Raw genomic sequence first — 13,839 nt, forward strand, 5'->3', positions numbered from 1 at the left:
CACACACACACACACACACACACACACACACACACACACACACACACTTGAAAAAAAAAAGCTTAAAATGGTATTTAAAGTGCTATTTTAGCATTTTCTTTCTTCCCCACCATTCCAGGTAAGGGTTGATGTTACAGACAAGTAAATTCCTTTTAAAAAGTTTTGACCTTCTTTTCTTTTCTTTTTTTCTCTGTTATCCAAATGCCACATTTGACTTAGAGATAATTTAAAGAGATTTCTTGTTTGTGTCACTTTTGTTACTCCAAGAGGTGGCTTGGGCAACATCGCCTGAGCCACATTTCAGATGATTTATTTCCTTCCCTTTGTTTCCTGTTGTTTGAACTACCTTCTAATTCAATGAAGTCACCAGGCAAGTTCGGCCTTGCTCGTTAGAGCCTGGAGTCCTTTAGCACTCTTTCCTGCTGGCTGCCGTGTGCCTTGCCTGTAATCTCTGTGACGACAGATGGCACTTCAAGCATTTTCATCCTTTTTTGTCCATCGCCCCTTAAGTTCACAAAAAAACGAGAACGGCCCTGTGAATCTCTGGATCAGAAGTTGGCATCAGTTGAAAACTCATTTGCTACTAGCCAAAGCTCTTCCTCCTGGGCAAATCCTCTCAGAGGAAACTCTGCTCCTTTACAAGCCACTGGGGAGCTGAACCTCAGTGTCCACAGATGCTTTCCTGTGGTGAAGTATGAACATAAATTTTTTTTGGACAGGGAATAACGTGCAAATACCCTGTTCTTAACGTCTTAGTCAGCCTTCTAAGGAAATGTCATGATCCAATGTGACACAGCAGCTCGTTAGTAAGAACGAGACCTGTTCTTAGCAACAGGTTTCATTGCGTTGCTCTCACTCAGTGCACACAAGCTGGGCTTCTCCTTGTGTGAGCAACTCTTTCGTAAGAAATGTATCATGTTAACACTGGCCAAGGGCACAGGGCTCTCAGCTCCAGGGAGGTTTCCGAGTAGATTTGTTGTTTGCTTTGATACAAGGGTCGGAGGGTGCTGGAGACCACAGCGGGGCCCCCATCAGCCATAAATACAAGTCCAGGTAGTCAGGACCCACAGCTGCAAAACCAGCTCTAGCCATGCTGGCCAATGGCTGACTTGGGGTGGATGGCGGCGGCAGAGGACACGCTTCCACTCTGAGTAGAATGCTCCCGAGTTTCCTTTACTGTGCCTCTTACAACACTGCGCTCTCTTTCCTGGTGTCCTCTTCCGCTTTCAGTCTTTTCATGCCGTTCTGGGGTCGGGGACTGAATAAGTTACAGCTTCCTCGGGCGCCTTTCATCTTAAACTCGGAGAACAAATTCGTCAAAGAAAAGTGAGGAAGAGCTCCCAAGAGTAGGAGGGACTCCGAAGGGAGAGTGCACTGACATTTTAAAAGAAGGTTTCTCTTTATTCTCTGTTTTAATTATATACATGTGTGTGTGGCTGTGTGCATGTGAGTGTGAGGTGCCTGTGGAGGGCAAAGGCATCAGGTTCCCTGGAGTTGGAGCCACCCACCCAACGTGAGTGCTGGAAAGTGAACTTAGGTTCCCTCCAAGAATAGTATAAGCTCTTGACCTCTGAGCCATCTCTCTAGCGCCATGATGCTCATCTGTAATATTTTATTCAGTATGCCTAGGTGATGAAATCCTACATTTTATGGCTGCTTTGATGATTAAGGTGTGATATTATGTCATTCTTACTAGTTTTGTATTTGAATGTATAGGTTTTATGCATTATGTTTAGGTTCGTGGTGTGTGTGTGTGTGTGTTTCTGTATGTGTGGATGCAGGGTAGTGTCTCTTCATTGGCCTGGAGACCGTTGATTAGTCTAGACTGGCTGGTCAGGGAGCACGAAGGATCTATCTGGCTGTCTCTGCCTCCATGGCACTGGAATCACAAGTGCTCACCCCATGCCTGGCTTTTTTTTTTTTAAAGTGAGTAACAGGGACTGCACTCAGGTCACTTTACTGACTGAGCTGTGGCTCCATCCCAGGCTCATTGCTTATAATGAGTTTGGCTTTCTGTGTCATGTCTTTCGAGCTTTCTCCCCAGAGGACTGGCCTATGGCATCGGTTCTCTGACTTCTGAGAGGATCAATATAAAATTGTTTGTGTGAAGTGCAGTTGCCCAGCCTGGCTAGATCTTCAGCCTGGTTCTTGCTAGGGCCTGAACCACCTCCAATTGGAACTTCTTGGTTTTCATCACCAAAGACCAAGTTCTGAATCCTTGGAGATACTGTGCAAAAGAAGGAATGGGGCTGTGACTACCCATGGGGTGAAAGGTCTCCAAGATGGAGAGTAGGAAAAAGAAATGCCAGATCTGCCAACTGACAAGCTTTAGCTTTGGTTGGAGGTGTGGCTAGAACTGGTAAAGGAACAACTTCCAAAGCATTTCTTCTTTTGGGGGCTTTCAAAGTGTTAGGAAATCAGATCTCATATCACATGCACAACGCTCTTTCCCTATGTTCTCTGGTCATATGTTAACGTCCCCAAACATACCATGTCCCATTTCTGTGGTGTGTTGGCAAATATTGTAGAATCCTTCTTTATTTCTTTATTTTTTTTGATACGGGGTCTTACGTAGCTCAGGCTAGCCTCAAACCTGCTGTTCATCTGAGGATGGCACCGAGTTCCTGATCCTCCTGCCTCTGCTTCCCAAGCGCTGGCATTCTAGATGTGTGCCACTATGCCCAGCCGAAGTCTTTACTAGGACACCCTTTAGTTCCTGCTACCTTCATGTTTGGTTTTCCTCCTCACCGACAAAGCAAGCTCTGTATTGTTGTCAAGACAGGGTCTCTGCAGCCTTTTCTGGCCGGAATTTACTATGTAGCCCAGGTTTTGGAACTTGTGGCAATTCCCCCTTTTCAGCCTCCCAAGTGCCAGGATGCGAACAGCCAGTCAGCTGTGAACTTGTTGAAGGGTGAGGTGTAGCTTGTGTGTCTTTTTCTAAGTCTAAGAAACCCTTGTCCAGTGACTGACATAAAGAAATAGGCATTGATGAAGTATAAGTTGATCATTGTAATAACTTTTGTCCTTGTCTGGCGAGCTGGACTTGTTGGCTACAGTGTTAGGGACAGTGATGTCTACTTTTAGCATGGTGCCATTCTGTTCTCGGGTGATGTTAAAACCCACATGCAAAATGGCTGAAATCTTCACTTAATAAGGGAGTCATCAAATAAGTGATGAATTAATGTTAGTGACATAATCATGAGCCATCAATCATGACTCCGGCCCTGGGTAAGATATTAAATTTTTTAGGGAAAAAAAAAAATCCAAGAATGGCTTCATTTGTTAGCTTGCAAAAGTATATTTATTGAAGCACAGAAACAGTCAAAGCCAATCTCTCCTTTCTACTTTTAAAAGAATGTTCTAATAAGAATATAAGAGGATGCAGAAAACGGGCTGGCCAGCTAATTTTGGATAGCAGGTTTTTCTGGGAGTGAGCCAGCGCAGTGGTCAGACCGGGGCAGGCTGTCGGGCTGGCTTCCCTCTCAATTGTTTCCTCAGATAGACGGCCCTCCGCAGATCTGGAAACCGTTTACTTTATTTTCACCTCGGAAATGTTGCTCACTTGAGAGGAGACAACTTTGCCATCCACGACCTCCTCTATGATGGTCTTCGTCACTCTTGTCTTGCTGGGATCTGAAAATCACGGGACCCACAAGGTCAGCCACTGAGACCCAGAGCAGGGGAAACTCCATGACTGCTGACCAGGCTCTGTCCCAGTAAGATACTGTGAGCGACTGTGGACACTTTATCATTTATTTATTTTTAGTGTGTGCGCACACACATGTGTAGCTGTGGGCATGCATGGCACGTGCGTGTATGTGTGGACGTGTGCAAGTAAGGACAACCTCAGCTGTGGTTCCCCAGGTAACATCCACCTCATTTTCTTTTATTTTTATTTTGAGTCAGGGTCTCTCTCTAGCCTGGAACTTGCCAAATGAGCCAGGCTAGCCAGTCAGAAAGCTCCAGAAATCTCCCTGTCTTCACCTCCATTAGCCTTGAAATTACCAGTCCATAAATGCCTGGCTGTTTTTCCCGCCCATGGGTTCCGAGGGTTGAACTCAGGTCCCTCTGCTTGCAAGGGAAGCAATTCTGCCTAAGCCATTTCCCAGCCCAGCCGTAAAAACAGACAAGTAAAGCAAGCCTTTCATTGTAAAATACTTTTTAGTAACAATCCACTAAAAAGTATTTTGAGATGGTAACGTTGTCACCAACATTCAGAAAGTGTCTACCTTTTCTTTGGTCAGAACCGATCCCCGATCTTGCGTCACTCAATACCATATGCTTGGATATTAAGTTTGAATAATCGTATCCACTGTAGGTAAGAAGAAAGGATGACATTTTACTTTGCAGTTTGCCAAGGTGGGAGAAGTCCTCCAGCCCCTCCCCACCCCACACCCCAGGGTGTGGCTTTGGGTGCCTTCTGACGGGGCTCTTACCTGATTGCTCTGTGCACACGTCTGACCCCTCCCCCCTCCCCGCTTTGATTTCCTAAGCTCCAGTGGTGCATCTCGGCGGCCTTCGCTCACCCTCCCTGGCGGCCTTCGCTCACCCTCCCTCCCCGTTGAGCAGGCGACGGTAGGTCTCGATCTCCTCCTCCAGGCGTGTCTTGATGTTCAGCAGGTGTTCGTACTCGGCGTTCTGGCACTCGGTCTCGCCTCGGATCTGGCAGAGCTGCTCCTCCAGGCTGCTAATCTGTATCTGGATCCCAGACAGCTGAGACACATAGCCTGCCTCTGTGTCGGCCAGGGTCCCTTCCAGGGAGCATTTCTAAGGCAAAGAGAAAAAGAAAAATTCATGTCGATGACAAGTCAGTAGACCATTTGGAAACAGGTCCGGTTTTGCAGGAGGGTGTGCTTTCCTCTGCTGGGGGCATAATCTATGCGGCCTTGACTTTGCCTCTTTTAACTTTCCCTGGCACGACTAAGATTACATCTTTAGTGGAAACAGAGAGAGAGAGAGAGCTGTCTTGTGTGTGTGCGTACGTGCGCGTGGACATGTGGAGGACGGAAGGTGACAGGTGTGTCTTTGTTGTCTTCGATATTTCAAGGCAGGGTCTCTCACTAGGTTAGTGAGGTTGGCTAGGTTAGTCACGGGTCCACCTGGTACCATGTGCCCCTCCCCCCCCCGATCTTTCCCAGCGATGCTGGGGACCCAAAAGCTGGTGCTCACACTGACACAGCCAGAAGCACTTTCCCCATGGAGTCATCTTCCAGTGCCGGAGAGGGAGAGCCGCATGCTTGACTTTTTTTAGTGCTCTCCAGCACACAAAAGGGTTTCCCTTTTCCTGTCTTTGTACGCTCAGTGGGGGGGGGGGGGGGGGTCATGGCGAAGGAGGACAACTCATCTGCTTAACTCTTCGTTGGAGATTTGAAACAGACTGACAGACAACTGTCAGGACCTACCAGGGCCAGCTGGGACTGAAGCTCAATTTCCAGGGCTTGCACGGTGCGTTTCAGTTCCATTACCTCATTCCTGGCGGAGCTGGCTGCCCCTGCATCGGTGCAGATTTGGGCTTGCAGCGATGCGCTCTAAATGGGAATAAGGCAGAGTTGTCCTAGGAGCAGAGGCGGCGGCTTGAGCTTGACTTCGGGTTTAGGCATCCGGTGCAACCCCTACCCGCTCATTGAACTGCTTCTCAGCTTCCAGGCGGTTCTGCTCAGCCATCGCCTCGTACTGAGCCCGCATGTCGTTCAGTAGTTTGGTCAGGTCTATTCCCGGGGCAGCGTTCATTTCTACTGTCACGTCCCCTCCTGAGCCTCCTTGCATGCCCTTCAGTTCCTAGCGTGAAGGGACGACAAAGGCACCACAGTGAGGCGAACGGAAAGCCGCAACCGTCTAATGCGGGTGTCACTGCAAACATTCAAAACCCATGACAGCCCGGAGGAACTCCAAGATGCCACGTGCTCGTTACTAAGCTCTTCCGGCCATTGGATGCGGGGAGTCCTCTTGGTCAACCTGGGTTTACTTTTGAAGACCAGATATGGTGGAAAATACGGATGGCAGAGGTGCTTGGGGATGCGGGGCCGGTTCCTACCTCCTCATGGTTCTTCCTCAGGAAGACCAGTTCCTCAGTCAAACTCTCGACATGCATCTCTAGGTCCGAGCGAGTCATGGTCAGGTCGTCCAGCATTTTCCGAAGGCCGTTGATGTCGGCCTCCACACCCCCCCGGAGCGATAGTTCATGCTTATACCTGGAGGGGTGGCAGGAAGGCAGGTGAGGGGACACGTCTTGGAGCACCTCCTTTTTCACACCCTTGGGAAAAGTTTTCACCTTGGAGCATTGTTGTTCATTTTTTTTTCTCTTTCTGTGTGGAACCCTGGGCCCTGGGCCTTTGCTAGGGAGGGCCTTTGCTCTAACTGTTAAGCTTCGGTCCCAACCCACCCCTGACTATTTTGATAAATGAAATTGTCTGAGGTTTCTATGAAGTTTTTCTAATCTTAAAAAGAAAAGTAATTTTTTAATATTAGCTCTAGTCATGTACAGTATTTTTTAAGTTATCAACCTTAATGTCCTGCTCTCCTTCCCTTTCTTTACCCCTTCCCTTCCCTTTTTCCTTCCTTTCCTTTCCCTTCCCTTTCTTGTCTTCTAACAATAGTCTCTAAAGTTTACTGGTGGTGGTGGGGGGAACCCAGGTACTCTTGTGACATAGCACTCTGGAGCTAGAGGCCAGCCTCAGTTACATAATGAATCTGACTCCAGTCTGGGCTACACAAGTTTCTGTCTCAAACAAAACAAAACAAAACAAAACAAAACAAAACAAAACACCCCCAAACCAAACAAACAGTAAAACAATAGAAGAAAACCAGCCAAATTTACTTCTGGTTTAATTCTGAATTTAGGTCATGATTTCCCAAAGGGTTTTTTTCCCCCCCTCAGTGATTGGACTATGTCTTATTCCCTATAATACTTGTTTTCGAGTACTTTGCGTCTCTCACTTCATTCTGAAGTCGTCCGCAGCCAGTCTGGCATTGTCTATCTGCAGAGTCTTTCTGGCATTTTCACTGGTGGCTGAAATGATCTAGGAAAGAAGGAAGACTGAGTTACAAGGTGACTCTTTTTCTTTTGACGCCTGCCTGGGAGGGTAGACATCTCCTATGTCATTAACTCTTTTTTTTTTTTTTTAATATTTATTTTTATTTTATGTGCATTGGTGTTTTGCCTGTGTGTATGTCTGTGTGAGGCTGTCAGATCTCGGAGCTGCAGACAGCTGTGAGCTGCAGGGCTCTCTGGAAGAGCAGTCAGTGCCCTTAACCACACATCATCAACTCTGAAAGGTGGGTTAACCTGCAGACTGGCTTAGCAGCGGCCCACAAACACTCGGCACCACATCCTTCTGCAACAGCAAACAGCTCACGTGTTTTTTGGGGGTGGACACAGGACAGCGTTTTGCAGAATTCTGTCCTCTGCCCATCTTTGCTGATAGGAAGAGCATTAATTTCCTCACCCACTCAAGGTTTCAGTGCGAACACAGTTTCCCTGAAAACTACCCATCTCACGAAACCGAGGCTGAAACTTTTTCAGTTTCATGACATTTACACAACATTTCACCAGATTCTCTGGGAAGAAAAAAAATTGTTCTCAATGAATCCAGAAAGACACACAAAAAAATGTCCTAACCTGTGGAGAATGAGTCACGAACAATTAGGTCACCCTAATTATCCCCTCGGTACCACCCCTCCTCTAACAGACACCTGTCAGCTGGCTGTCTGGCGTGGTATGAATTCAAAACTCAAATCTGAGATTCAGACAGAATACTATTGTTGTCTGTCTTCCGCACGATAAGACTCAGCAGGACCTATTTTGCATACATGAATAATTCATTGGCGTCAGATCTCATCACAGGCCCCCCCTTCCCCCCATGGCTTAGCATGTGCAGGCACTTGCAGGCCTAAGTTTGATCCCTGGGACCTGCCTGGTAGGCTTGTGCTAACGCATGCCCCTTCTCTGGACGCACATGCACACACACACACACACACACACACACACACACACACACACGCATAAATGTAAAAACCGTTTCATTAGAGCGTACGACCTGAATAAAAACGAAAGGCACATCACAGGAGCCCAGCTGTGCAGCCCCACCTGGTTCTTCAGGTCTTCGATGACCCGGTAGTAGTTGCTGTAGTCTCTTCTGGATGCGCCTCTTCCAGACCCATGCTTGCTGTACCATTGCTCGATCTTCGTCTCCAGCTCCGCGTTGGCTTCCTCCAGGGCTCGGACCTTGTCCAGGTAGTTGGCCAGACGGTCGTTGAGGTTCTGCATGGTTTGCTTTTCGCTTCCAGAGAGAAGGCCCCCATCGCCGCCACCGACACCACCAAGGCAGCCTCCCGTGCTACCTCTATAGCTGCAGAAGCCTCCGGTAGAACCCCCGCCGAAGCCAGAGCCCCCACAGAATTCGGAACCTCCACCAAAGCCAGAGGCCGCTCCAAATCCACCCCTTACCGAGCAGCTGCCAAAGCCCCCTCCGAGGCCACTTCCGAAGCCACCCTTGGTGCCCCCACTGAGGCTCCAGCTGCTGCTGCTTTGCTGGAAGCCCTGGGCAGATCCTCCCCCAAGCCCACAGCTACTTCCACCGCTGAAGGCGCTTCCGCCAGCGCACACCCTGCTGCCCACGGCCCCGGAGGAGGAGCAGGACCCTCTCTGAACTGAGCAAAACATGATGCTACTGCAAGTACTGAGCTGTCTCTGGTGTCAGGGAAAGGTGGAGTGAGCGGCCTGTTCGTCTGCCTTTTTGGCCCTTATATACACGGCAGCAGGGTGTTCCTTTTCCCTGGCCATTTCCTAATCCCTGTTACAGTTTTGCTAATCCCTAATTGGATAATTTATTTTCCATGAACCTACCCTACTGGCTTGTTTTATGAGGCTGGGTCAGACATGGAGAAAAAAAATAAGGTGGAGCCAGAAAAAGTACTCAGCATTACTGTTCTAATCTTGGAGAGGTTTTGATGACTGGTAATTCCTTAAATATAATTCCATGACTTCCCAGTGGCAGAGCATATCCTGGGATTATCAGATGTAATCGAAACCCTCTGTGGGATGGGGGGGGGGACACTTCCCAACTTGTAGCTTTTCAGTTGTATTATTGTCAAATTCAAAAATTAGGGTTAGCATCGGCACTGACTTTGCATTTCACTAAGCTTTCCCCTTTTCGATCTGGTCACTGCTTTCTATGTAACTTAGGACGAATTGATGCGTTTTTCACAGTTGATAAGAAAAGTTAATCACACACTTCCCGGTGAGTAGTGTTGGCCCTCAGGGACGTGCTCGCTCATTCGGGCAGATACAAACTGAGAGCGATCAGACGAGGCTTGTCAGATGGTCCCAGCCTGGACCAGCGAGAGGCTGCAAATGCCTCCTGCGTGCTTATCTTTCTGACTGAACTCTGGTCCTCCTTTCTCCGCTTCCCACCTTGAGATCAGGGCTTGTAAAATCTAGGCCAGAAAGGAAGCCCTTGCATTGCTGATCCTCCTGCCTCTAATTTCTCTGGGCTGTGATGACAGGCCCGTGCCACCATCTCAGGTTTATACTGGCTTGGGGACTGAACCCAGGGCTTTGCATTCACCAGGGAAGCAAACTGCCAACTGAGCTCCAGCTCCAGCCCTCTGCTCTAGTCTCACGGGGATGGTGATAAGCAACTTCGTTCTTCACAATCAAGGTTTAAGAAATGGAGAGGAACCGATGTTTACTGTTCCTGACTCTTTTTTGAGGGCGATTGGAAAGCGAAATCTGAAGCCATCGTTAATATACAAAGGAGCCATTTTACACATGGGGAAATGGAGTTTGTTCGATTCTGTTCAGTCATTGCTTAGATTTTTTTTTTCTTCCTGTTTTTGTCTACAGAATATTTAGAAAAAGAGGACCTTAAACCCTGACAACTCAGTGTATCTTAGCATCTTCAATTCTGGAACCTCCGCTGTTCACTTTCTGCTTTGTCGTTCTATCCGTTTGTGGTAGCCATTACTCTGGCTACTAGTTCCCCTGGTTTAAAAGCGTCGCTCTGAAACACTAGAAATGGGGGTGTTGAGATGGCTCAGCTTGCTGCCAAGTCTGACCACTCTAATTTGATACTTGGACCCAAGTGGAAGGAGAGACTTGATTCCTGCAAATTGTCACACGACCTTCCCAAGTCACCACAGCATGTGCCCACATACAGACACAAAATAAGCAAATGAAAACTAAAAATGTAGTGTTTGACCCTACTTGTATTAGGTTCCTGGAAGAGCCAAATCCATACACGTGGGCAGTAGAGTGGGGGTGCCAGGCCTGGGGGGCGTGGGGGAGCGCGACAGCGGCTGCTGAGTTGGTAGAGACTGAGCCTGGCAATGTGGCAAGGCTGCAGTAGACCAGTTGCAGAGGCGATGTGAGTGCGTGTAACACCGCTGAACTGTATACAGCAGGTGACTGCGACGCTAGGCTTTATGTGCACATTTTAGCACAGTCTTAAAAAAGGTGTCATTTTCCCAAAGGTATGCTTAGCTTTGTACTCAAGTAACTGAGTTTTCACATTTGAAACTTTCTCCCTTACCTTGGTGGTCTTTTAAACGATGTGCATGCTAAAATCTCTACGCAGCTTTCTTCCTTGAGCTGATTCTATTGTGTATTTCTTAGTAAGTTAGGTGATAATTACCTCTATTGTGTGTGTGTTTGTGTGTATGCATACATGCTAGACTGGCTAGCCAGCAAGCCTCAGGGATCTGCCTGCCTCTACTTCCCCACGCCCAGCTTATAACATGGGTTCAGGGGATCAAAGACAGGGATTGGCAAGTGAGAGGAAGTTTTTCTCCCTTTGTAGATTATGAATCTTTCTACTCTGATAAATTGGGCTAAGGAGAATTCGAAAGAGAACAAGCATGAAGTGAAAGAAACCCAATGGAGCCGGGTGTGGTGGCACACGCCTTTAATCCCAGCACTCTCAGGAGGCAGAGGCAGGTGGATCTCTGTGAGTTGGAGGCTGGCCTGGTCTACAAAGCAAGTCCAGGACAACCAGGGCTCTGTTACACAGAGAAACCCTGTATTAAAAAAAAATCTGATGGAACTTAGAAGGCCAAGAGCCCAGAGCAGAGAGCTTTATGTGAGAGAACAGAGAAAGATAGCATTCAAAGGGATTGAATTTCACCTCTGTGGCTTTTTCTGTAGCTGTTTTCTGGGCTGGAGGTTTTTGATGCCTTCATTTAAGTTGTTTTTTGGGATATCGGAACATTTGCATTTTTACTGAGGAAGTATGGTGGAAGTGTTCTTTTAAATTTGTGTTAGCTTTCTATATGATATGGTTTGTAATGCTAGTACCCCTCGCTTTTTTCTTCTTTCCTTCCCTCCTCCGTTTCTCCCTCCCTCCTTCCTTCCCCCTTCCATGTCTCTCTTCCTCCTTCCCTCCTTCCTTCCTTTCTTCCTTCCCTCATTTCCTCCTTCTCTCCCTCCTTTTCTCCCTCCTTCTCTCTCTTCTTTGTCTTCTTTCTTTATTTCCAATGCTGGGGCTCCAGCCTAGCGACCCAGGCATGCACATGCTGGCCACGGTTCTACCACTGATCAACCTTTTTAACTTCTTCCTATTTGTCCTTTAAATTGACTTTCAAACTTAAGTTTTCTTTTTTTTTTTCTTCTCATTGTGTGTGTGTGTGTGTCTTGTGCAATCAACTGTGCAGAAGTATGTCCAGGTCAGAGGCTGACTTCAGAAAGTCTTTCTCTCTGTTTCTCTGCATGAGGATGATAATGATGATGATGATGATGATGATGATGATGATGATTACAGAGTCTCTCACTGAACTTGGAGCTCACCATTTCAGCCACTTTGGTCGCCCTGTGTGGCTCTGGGATCCACCTGTCTTTGTCTGCCAGTGCTGGCTTACAAGTGTGCACAGGTGTGCCTGGCTTTTGTGTAGTTTTAGGGGATCTGAACTCAGGTCTTCATGTTTGTGTAACAAGCTCCTTATCCATGGAGCCATATCCCCATCTCTCAAGTTAAGTTCTTGGTAGATACTTCCCTGGGTCTTTTTAGAATGGACCCCAGTGGGACAGGCATTTAGGATTAAAACAGCCATTGCTATCTCCAACGCTTTGGGTAATGAGTCAGTGTAGAAATGAACACAGTCTGCAGGATTTCCTTTTCTGTTAGTCTCCCTTAAAAGCATTTTCACACCTTCTTTCAGTTATATCTGTTTCATTTTTCTTCTTACAAGCGGATGTATTCCAGGAGGCTAATCTTGACTCAGTGATTTGCAAATTGTCTAGTGTATTTATTAGATTAAAGGCTTTTAACTACACATTTAATTACGACTCTGTTCTGGACTTAAGCATCATATTTGTTAGTAAACATTATTCCCCAGTGCTTTCAGATACCCTCAGCTGTAACACTCCATGTACTTTCAGTAAGGACCTGCCAAAGATAAATTAGTTCTTGGCATTTCCTTCGACTGTAAGCGGAACCTCCAAGAACACAGTGTGTGTTCAGTAGGCTAGGCCATTCAGAAGTGACCTTCTGGGTGTCTGGCAGCTAGCCTGGAGTTGTCTGCTACCCGAGAGCTCAGAAGAGATGAACAAACCACAAATGACAAGGCTGTCAGCACCTGCTCTGCCCTTTTGCTGTATGCTATTTTGACCAGGTAAGAATTGTATAAATGACACTTTTTACTGCAGATAATCTTTGCTGAATGGCTTGCAAATAGTAACCATCGTTATTTGGTTATTGCTGACAAATTGACGCTGGGTGCTTTAATTTTATTATTAGTTTTTAAAGTTTCGGCTGAATGTGTTGCATGTTTTTAGATCAGCAAGAAACTGACATGCTGATGGGCATGGCTTATTGCTTATGACGAATGTTTGTACAGCTGAGAATGGAACTCATATTTCCTTCTTGTCCCAGAGAATACCTAGTATGTGTCTCTCAAACAAGGCATATGATCAAGTTAGGTAACAGGAGTATCTGCAGTCAGAGTAATTGATGACTGTTGCTAGAGCTTTGGGTGGCGAACGGTACAGGAAAAGGAAAAGCGCAGCAGGGGATGGGGGATGATCACCGGGCCGGCTTCTGTGCAGAGTCGCTGCTTAGGATAGCTCCAGGCTCCACCTGTAACTCCAGTCCCACGGGATCTGATGTCCTCTTCCGGCCTCTGTGGGCAGTGCATGCACATAGCGCACAGATGAACATGTAGACAAAGCACCAATACACACAAAATAAAAAAAAATTTAAAAAATGTAAGAGAGAGCAGATATTCCGTCTTGTGACTATTTCTCCTTCACCTCTGTGCTTTCTTGTAGCCTTATTCCTTCTCTCTCTTTGCTTGAGTCTTCTTTAGTTAGTTGATTTTTATCCTCTAAGAAAGGGAGCTATTAATTTCATTCGTTTTTTAACAATTTAATTAATCAATTAACATTTTTGGAGATATGGTCTCATGTAGCCCAGGCTGGCCTTGAATCTTCAGTGTATCCACATATGACCTCCGAACTCTGGTTCTCCTGCTTATACCTCCCAAGTGCTGGGATTACAGGCAGGCGCGGTCCCCATTTGATGCAGCTCTGAGGCTCTAGCCAGGGCTTTGTGCACAGTTGACAAGCTCTGTGGTAAAGGAGCCATAGCCAGCTCTTGTCGATCATTTCCATCTTTTTTCTGGTCTCTGTTTCATCTTTGATCTTTGTTGTTTACTTTCTTCTGCTAACTTTGAACTTAGTTCTTATTTTACTAATATCTTAAGGCCTGATTGATTTCATGGTCTTTATCTGAGGTATTTTTTCCCCCCATTTTTTGAATGAAATAATTGCTGAGTGGATGTATATGTAGGTATATATGCGTGTGTGTACTTCAATCGCCATGGCCTGTTTGTGTGTTCGTGTGCGTGTGT

The 13,839-nt window shown here is 46.8% G+C and overlaps 1 protein-coding gene across 1 annotated transcript; it reads right to left on the reverse strand.

Moving 5' to 3' along the window:
* Window positions 1–3,529: 3,529 nt before the first annotated feature.
* Window positions 3,530–8,662, reverse strand: Krt24 (keratin 24). Its single transcript, XM_055620127.1, has 8 exons — window positions 8,087–8,662; window positions 6,937–7,019; window positions 6,035–6,191; window positions 5,617–5,778; window positions 5,403–5,528; window positions 4,550–4,767; window positions 4,230–4,312; window positions 3,530–3,633 (listed from the first exon to the last, which is right to left on the reverse strand). The coding sequence occupies exons 1-8, from the start codon at window positions 8,660–8,662 to the stop codon at window positions 3,530–3,532; spliced, it is 1,509 nt and encodes a 502-aa protein (XP_055476102.1).
* Between the last annotated feature and the right edge of the window lie 5,177 nt (window positions 8,663–13,839).

This window comes from Psammomys obesus, unplaced genomic scaffold (genome assembly GCF_907164565.1).
Source record: "Psammomys obesus unplaced genomic scaffold, mPsaObe1.curated_primary_1811, whole genome shotgun sequence".
Taxonomy (NCBI): Eukaryota; Metazoa; Chordata; class Mammalia; order Rodentia; family Muridae; genus Psammomys; species Psammomys obesus.

Excerpts from the sequence above, each read along its gene's own strand:
- Krt24 (XM_055620127.1), bottom strand. The coding sequence starts at position 8,662 with ATGTTTTGCTCAGTTCAGAGAGGGTCCTGCTCCTCCTCCGGGGCCGTG. Across the intron at positions 5,529-5,616 it reads AGAAGCAGTTCAATGAGCGG|AGCGCATCGCTGCAAGCCCA; the intron begins GTAGGGGTTGCA and ends ATTCCCATTTAG. Across the intron at positions 3,634-4,229 it reads CGGTTCTGACCAAAGAAAAG|ATCCCAGCAAGACAAGAGTG; the intron begins GTAGACACTTTC and ends CGTGATTTTCAG.